Source organism: Pholcus phalangioides, unplaced genomic scaffold (genome assembly GCF_987345545.1).
Source record: "Pholcus phalangioides strain wild (caught in Gottingen) unplaced genomic scaffold, Ppha-v1.0 ptg000004l_1, whole genome shotgun sequence".
Classification (NCBI taxonomy): Eukaryota; Metazoa; Arthropoda; class Arachnida; order Araneae; family Pholcidae; genus Pholcus; species Pholcus phalangioides.
In genome coordinates, this window is record NW_028301597.1 from 6897818 (window position 1) to 6906392 (window position 8575).

The 8575-nt window shown below is 34.6% G+C and overlaps 1 protein-coding gene across 1 annotated transcript; it reads left to right on the forward strand.

Moving 5' to 3' along the window:
- The first annotated feature begins 2299 nt into the window (after positions 1–2299).
- Positions 2300–7618, forward strand: LOC149086507 (THAP domain-containing protein 5-like). Its single transcript, XM_089255962.1, has 3 exons — positions 2300–3307; positions 6704–6868; positions 7438–7618. The coding sequence occupies exons 1-3, from the start codon at positions 3209–3211 to the stop codon at positions 7507–7509; spliced, it is 336 nt and encodes a 111-aa protein (XP_089112088.1). The 5' UTR covers positions 2300–3208; the 3' UTR covers positions 7510–7618.
- Positions 7619–8575: the final 957 nt, after the last annotated feature.

Sequence of the window (8575 nt, forward strand, 5' to 3'; positions counted from 1 at the left end):
AGTTATACGACAAAATTCTCAACGTCGAATTTATAAATTCTTGAAATCATTAGAAAAGGACATTCATCAATATCTCAATAAAATTCAATCGGCTGAGAACGAAAAACAATTGAATCAGTATACTTTCAATAATATTCAAGATAAAGGTAGCCTTTACCTAAGAGTCAACAAGCAAAGAAACAGGTATTTTGACAATTGGTGGACCAAGGATCTGGAGATGGGCAGGAGAAAGGCTAGAGCCAGTAAAAGATTTCTTACAGCTAATGATGATAATAGGGAAGTTCTTAGAATAATTTTCCATAGAAATAGAGCACTTTATACTAAACTGATCCGAAAAACCAAGAGGGATTCATGGTAGCTCATATTACACTGAAAGTGCTTTTTTTGTTAGCGTGGAAAAAAAAATGGATTTTTTTTTGACAGTAGATGATTTTCAATCAGGAGCTTGCTCTTTGGTTTTGTTTCTCTGCTTTATAATCGTTTCAAAAAGTTGAAACGAAGATATTCAACTAGTTTGCAAGATGAACTTTCGTTATCAATTCTTCTAAAATTTCCCGTTTTTTTAGAGAGAACGTTTTTTGTTTTTCCTAAATTACGAACGGCAGATTTGACACAGTCAGCAAGCAGTGCCGTCTGAACGCATGGCCCCACCCGAGCACGGCCCGGGGGCCTCAAGAGAAGAGGGGCCACACAAAAATAGGAACTAATTGAAATTTTCGAGAATTCTCCAGGTTGGGCCTCAGAAAAATCAATTGACCCGGGAGCCCATGATGCTCTTAAGACGGCCCTGTCAGCAAGCAAAGCACCACATCGAAAGAAAGTTCTACAGGAAATGATCGAAAGAACTTATTACTGTGCATGTGTACCGTATCTGTCTCTTTTCGGCAGACCTGTACCCAAATGCTTACAGTAGACTTTCTCACCCTCTCCGGATAACGTTGAAAACATAGGGAGAGAAAAAATTCTGAAAGGTCATATGGCCATCAAAACAATTGAAACCCATTTCTTCGGGACTCTCCACATCTGCGTATTCTCAGAAAGAGGCAATAAACAAATCACCTAAGTGTCCACTCTAAATGGTCATCAGCCACTGGCAATTTTCGTATACGTCAGCAATCACCCTAAAATTTATGTCTTTTGCGGTGACAACATGCAAGAACTGTTGCAGCAACGCTTTTTCACTGCATACAAAAATTTTGATGTGGATATAAATTACGTTTTTCTTTTTTCAAAAGTTTCCGAGTTTGAGTCGAAGTGAAAACGTCGAATAATTGAGGTTTTGCGTTAAATAAATGAGTGAAATATTTTAACATTAAAATGTATTTGTTGTATTGTTGTTTAAAATGAATTGTTACCAATTGCTACCAAAGTTAAACGTCGTATAAACATGAAAGTCGTATAACTGAGTGACGTATGAACGAGGTTACTCTGTAATTTGTAGATATGCCCTATTAAAAGTAAGCGTTTTTAAACTTTATGAAACACAATTCAACAAACATCGCAACTGGCCTCGAGGCAGGGCCAAACTCTTCGGACATAGATTTATTATAGTTATAACTCTTAATGCTCAAAATAAAAATTTAACAAAAATACACATTTTTAGCTCTGCTTACAGGGGCTAGAACTTTGGGCTAGAACCGTAGGATTCATCCACGTGGGAAAAAAAATTCATCCTTCATGTACGCAAACTCGTTCAACTATTTTACTAAAAGATTTCGAACAACTGTATTTTTGCAGACGCGAACCGTAAATATGTTTCTGTTCAACCGATCCAAGAATGTCGTCTGTGAATAGAAGTTTTGAGGGGAGATGTGTCCTCAAGACAGTACAGCGAATAAAAAAGGCTGATGCGGAATGTAGCCTTTTTTTTTCAGAAGCGAGGAAAAAAACCCTTGATTTGTTCGGACTGGGAGAGGGAGGGGATTATTCATAAACTAAAGATATAATAGACAGCGCACGCTATTCATAAAACTTGTCGAACGTGAAGAAAATATGAGCAGTATTGTCGGGGAAAGAACAGGTTCTGCGCTATTACATTTGGCTCGTTTTCGCAGAACCTGGTGATTTCGTGTTAATGCTAGGATGTTGTAACGAAATTTGACTCGATCAAGTTGATGAAAACTTTTCTTCATTTGTTCAATGAATTTCATTCATTCTTTTGTGAAATATTTATGGAATGTGGGATTTGAAAAAAAAAATCAATTCTATATAATTCTAAGATATAAACAAATATTGAAAAAAGAATTTTTTTATTTTCCAAAAGGGATAATTCCTAATAATTTAAGACTTTTGAGTTTTCAAATCTTATTATATAACCTATCTCTTATATATACAGTCTATTTCATTTATATTTTTAAATATTCTCTTCTCATTCACTTTGTCACTTTTAATTTTGAAAATTTATTTTAACTAGACTGGGAGAGGGAGGGGATTATATTAGAGGGGACATGAGCGAAATTGCGTGATTCAGTACACACGTCATTACAGCCATTCCGTACAATACATTTTGCGAGAAAACGCTTTAAACGAGAAATCTTGATGAGTATCAGTAATAAGAGTTGGCACCAGAGAGTCGCACTAAGGAGGAAAACGTTATATGCGGGATCCACTGTATTTTGTACAAAAGCTTGCAGTAAAGCTGTCTCAGTATCATAACCCGCCCACGAGAGTGGGGCTGGCGAGGCTTCAGGCCTGGGGCCTGGACCATTCTTGTCATTTTTTCCCACTATTAGTTCACTTTATATAGGGGGTTCACTGAAGAGTGCAGCCTACGGGGCTCCTGTTCCAGGATGTTGGGGGGGGGGGGTTCATGTGCTTTATCGGCACCCAAAGGTAAGGCGACTTGATAAGGGCCCTTATTCTAGTGGCTATACCCAAAGACAATTTCACTGTGGAATACGACGTCTGTTTACGCCAATTTTCATTCTATCCAGACATTATGGCCTCCTACGAACTGAAACATCAGGGGTCGCGCGATAGCCCTGAGTAGAACTCCTTAATACACAGGCTGGTGCATGCGGCATTCTGGTCCTTTTTGTAGCACTGCTTACTATCATCGCATTGTAGGGTCCCTTCAACGCTCCTATATATTAGTTAAATTTATTGTGTTTGTAGTTGTTTTTATCGATTTTTTTCGTGAAATAACTTCAGAAATGCCTTGTTGTTCGGCTCCAAAGTGTTCCAATTCCGACAAAAAAGGTTTTATAGAATGTTTAGATTTCCGGCGGAAAAAGAACGACGCGAGAAGTGGATCGTGAACTCCAGGAGAGACGATTTCATACCAGGAAACGGAGCTCGCCTGTGTGAAGTGAGTTAAATTTAATTATTCTGTGTGAATTTTATTTTTTCAAAATCGTATTTGTGATAATGATTTTAAATGAGAACTATATGAAAAAATAAATCGTTTGGAGGTAGCAGACGATATTTGGCGCCATTGCTCACGTGTTGTGTTTAGATATAAAAGTTATGGTGATTTTCAATCATTTTCCCGGTTTTTTGTTCCGTTTGATTTAAGAGAAAAGATGCATAGGTACATAATTTTGACCAAGAGAACTAATTTAAATTCAAATTATTTATGAATTTATCGTGGAATGCTCACTTTCTCGGCTCTCAGTTTGGCGATTTATCGCTACTACGACGAATTACTGTTATAGTGAATTTTAACTTATTTTGTTATGTTTTGAGGCAAAATTTCATGTGATATTTCTGTGGAAAATAGAAATGTTTTAATTTTGGCATTTTCAACTAAGAGAACAAGGTGATTTCAAATCAGTTGGAAATCGGTCCTTCAATCCTCCTTGCTTGCTGTAGTGAGCTCTGCTGGTTTGGCGACTTATCGCTTGCAGATTGGGAGTAATTAGCTAAAATTGTATCTTCACTGAAAATCAAATTTAATGGGATTAAAAATTAATGTGATAGACGTCGTATTTCTATTGATTCCATTTTCTGTCCCCCATAATTCTTTTAACAGACTACAAAATTGTGATTGGTATCATTAGTTTGTGTTACTGGACTGGTGAGCACTCTCTCTTTCTTGCAAGGCACATGCAGTTACTACTTTGCAAATTAATTACAAAGAATTAATTTAATCTTACTATTTTAAAATTAATTTCATGTTCAGCTTAAATCATTATCTTGCTTGGAAAAAGGTTTTTAAATTTTTTCACTCGCACTACATGCATGAGTTTTGAAACAAATACCTCATGGATTAAATTTTGCCCATGCAAAAACTGGTTTTTTCTTCTTTCTCAAGAATAATACATTCCAATTTCTTTGGAGTTTCAAGAAAGTATGATGGAAAGTAATTTTTTCAAATTCGGAATTTAAAATTTCTATTTTTTTTAAATTTTAGACATTTTTATAATTTTTCTTAAATTTTAGACATTTTTATAATTTTTCTTAAATTTAAACATTTTTAAAATTTTCAATGAATCTCAAAAATTCTATCTATATCCCTATAATAGCTTAGTAAGTGTGAAAAATTGCATAACAATGTCAAATCATTCGCCAGTAATCACTTTGAGAAAAACGCATTTAAGTATTGTGAAGCAGAAATGTTGAAATTTTTTTCTCAGACCCAACACCATACAGACACATGAAAATAACTTCAATATTCAATAACGTACTGTTTTTTTATATTGCTATCTTACTTTTATTTATCCCTTTAATGCTTTGAAAAGCCTGCCGCTTCAAACACTTGATGCTCAGCAAATTAAAAAAAGCCATAGATTAAAAAACCGATGAGGTAAAAATTCAATTGAATTTATTTTGCAGTCTGTTATCTATTTAATATGTTCTGAGAGGCAAATTAGCAATTACTATGAGAAAGATAAAAAAATAGAAATTGACATTATAACCGTCAAAACACATTATAAATGTTAATATTTTTTTACATTGACATTGGCATGAACACATTTTCTGGTAAGTGTGATATAAAAGGCGCGTAACAATTACTTTTTTAAATGAGTATTAAGCTCAACAATGTGTGCATAATTTTCAGTAGAAGAAGTTTCCTCAACTGTCACCACCATATCTCATTGCATAGATATGCAATTGCGAAACACGTTATAATGATAGCAAGAAAAACCTTTTTGAAAATCAGTTTTTTTTTTCATTCACTACCTATTTCACACTTATTTCTGATGTCCGTTATCACAATACACAAATTCACAACAAATCACACAAAACACTGCACGTCAATATAAATTTTGTGCTGCCTCCATTGTTTTAAGTGGTATTATAATTATTTATTCATCTGTGGAATTTTCCCCATTTCATGAAAATGGTTTTAAGTTCATTGACCAGATTGTAAGCACACTGATAATATATACTAAAGATAAAGATATGAACTGTTGCATCCTATCTTTCTAGTATGTGGAATACATCTCCATTGATATTTTTCCTTTATCACACAACCTTGGTTATGTTCCAAAAACTCTGTTCATACCATTTAGATGTACTGCTAATTTGATTAATTAAAGGATAATTTCGTTGAACAAGAAACAAATAACCATGCATGAAAAAAATTATGGAGGTAATAATAAACTGGTAATGTGTAAAACAAAAGTACACAATAGATTCAATAATATACGAAATAGAAAATGTAAACAAACAAAAAAAATGTAAGTCAGGGTTTGACAAATCAAGAGGGAAAAAAAATTAATGCCAGTCAAACTTCTTAGGAGCCAAGGGTGATCTTAATCTCAAATAAAATGGTAATGAATAATGTTTTTTTTTTTCCAACTTTCTATATCTTTTTCCTACTTTAAGAGACACATGCCGCCTTGAAATTAAAAGACTCAAATTTACTTATCACATGATTTACTTTATAAAATCTGTAATGGCATTTCATCGCCATGGCGCCCTGGTGGGATTTGTCAAGTCCTGCTACAAGTAACTGTTTTTTCCTTTAACTAAATGAAGAAAAAGACTCATGAGCAAGTATTGTGAATGGCAGGGATTAGTAGGGAGTGTTTTATAGGGATTACAGATTTCAGTCAGATCGTCCATCTCAAGCTCTTTTTCACAAATTCATAGAAAAGCTCTATATTACACAGCTCACTACACATCTAGGCAATTTCGTAAGCGAAAGGTTCAAATCTACACTGTTTTGTTAGTGAATGAGCACCAGAAATTTGCCACTGGACTTATCCTTTTGATGAGATCTCTTCTAGCCCAGCTTCGTGGCAGAGTACGGAAGACTGCGAAGGTCCAAATCTATGCAACGTTTGTTAGTGATAAAGTAAAGGTGCTTGCATCCTTTTAGATTAGGTTTCTTGTTAGATCCTGTTCAATAGGCTATTTACTGTGTTTACTGGAAATTCAGATGCGTTATTTTAGAGCAGATTCAGACATCCCCATTACTGTAATTGAAGAAAATACTTTAAGGATAGGTATTAAGAATTCCATGAGTGTCCAGTATTTAGAGATTAATTATGATGGTTAATGAAGATTTTAATTCCTATTCTGAGAAATTGGGGCAGAATTTTTCATCTTTGAAAAACAGATGTGTATCCCTTAAAAGGAATTTTGACTGTTTTGGACGTTAATATTTGTACCGTATTAATCACTTAAAAATATGTATGTTATGCTGTTTTATCATTCTTATGTGTGATGCAATATGCACTTACCTGACATTACTTTGAATTAAGGTATAAAAAAAGGCTGTGTGGTAATTTTTCGTTATTGTCCCTTTTTAAATTAGGTACATTTTGAAGAAAACCAGTATGAGTTGAAAAGGCAAGATGGCTGCAAGAAGTTAAAGCAAACTGCTGTGCCGACCTTGTTCCAGGTTCCTAATCCACCGAAACTTCTTACTCCTCAACGGAAGAAGAATATAGGCCTTCCAAAAGTTCTGAGTGATGATTATGTATGTGATATTCTCAAATAACCTTATTTTCTCAATTGTCATTATAAAGCCAGAAAATACTGAAAGCCAGAAAATCGTCATTGCTTATTTGTTTAGGTGAGGAGAGAAAGCTTGGTTCGGAGAATACTAGCTACAGACAAATATATTTATTAAAAGGAATCAATGTGTGTATTTTATTGGTGATTATCTATCCTAATGTGGTGATGTTTTTATACATTTATTAGGATTTTAAGATTAGCTTATTATTGGCCCATGGCTGCAACTGGGGGGGGGGGGAGGGCATCTGGGTCTGGTGCCCCAGGCGCTGGACCAGAAGGGGTGCAGAATTCACCCTTTAACTGTTTCTACATGCAAGGGGGGGTACCAAAATTCTGGCTTGCCCGGGCGACAAAGTATTTTGTTGCGCCCCTGTATTGACCTATTACTAGGGTCAAAGATAACGAAATATGGGTATTTACCATGTACGCGTAGACTATTTTTTTGCCATAATTGTAATTTTCAATTTTCAGTAGAGTTTTTATCTTGGCTCTCTTAAAGTATTGCTTTTGAATGTATATATATATTTCCAGATTAATTGCTGTTGGGTCACGCAGTTTCAAGAAAAACTATATTTCTGTTATTTAAGCATATTTTTTTTGTAATTCCCAAAGTTTACTGGTACTCTAAAGCAGCGTAATAATTGATTACATGGTGTAGAAAAATATGTGAAATTGTGAATGATATTTGTAAAATCTTGCTTTCATCAGTTATGTACATTATGTTTGAATATTTTTTTAATAAATAAATGTATTCACTCATTGAGCTCGTCAATTTACATTATTGAACCTGTGTGTGCTATTCAGAATTTGTAATTTACTGAAGAAAATTCTGATAAAATAAATGCTCCTAAAATATTTAAGAATTTTTTTACTAAATTTCCAATATCTAGAGGCAATAGTTTATCAAATCCTTAACTTCACACAATCATTTAATATCCAGAAGAAATTTTCTTAATGTAATCTAAATTGACTATATATATTTTTGTATGCCACTTTTACCCTGAAATTAAGGATCGGGGTAAGGGATATATAGGAATATTTTATTTTCACTAAAAACCTGAAAAAAAGTTAAGAATTTTTTTTATTTTTGCTATATACTTTTGTGTTTATGATTAATTACTTGATCGTCATCACACGAACTGTTACGAATTCAACCTGTTGTTTACCAATAATTTCGTGATTAATCATAATTTCGTGAAACGTGGTTTATTTCCCATAGTAAATCCGTTCCTGGAAATTCCTCGTTTCTCCCACAAATTGAATTTTCCATACGCTTTTGCCAAGCATTTTTAGCGCGCGGGGAATTCTGTTAGGTTGCTATGCCAGATTTACCGACGCGATTTTTTTTCCCCTCTGTTTGGCGGTCATTTCCGAAGCGACGATTTCGTGCAGCAACCCTTCGGCGAGGACCAGAATGCCAGATGGTTCCGCTCGTATATGAAGGCGTCTTAGCCCTGAGGACACACAAAATGCTGGTGCCCTGCCCTTGACGTCAGTAGCCATGACCATCACAATGTCTTTTCTTCTTTCCCAGGAGAACGACTGCCATCCGAGAGTGGGGGGGGGGGCCCTTGTGCAATGTTCTTTTCTTCGTTTCCGTTTTTTTTTTTCTCGTTTACTTGTACATGTGTATAGTTAAAAAAAATTTCAATGAGAATAGAAGGTACGT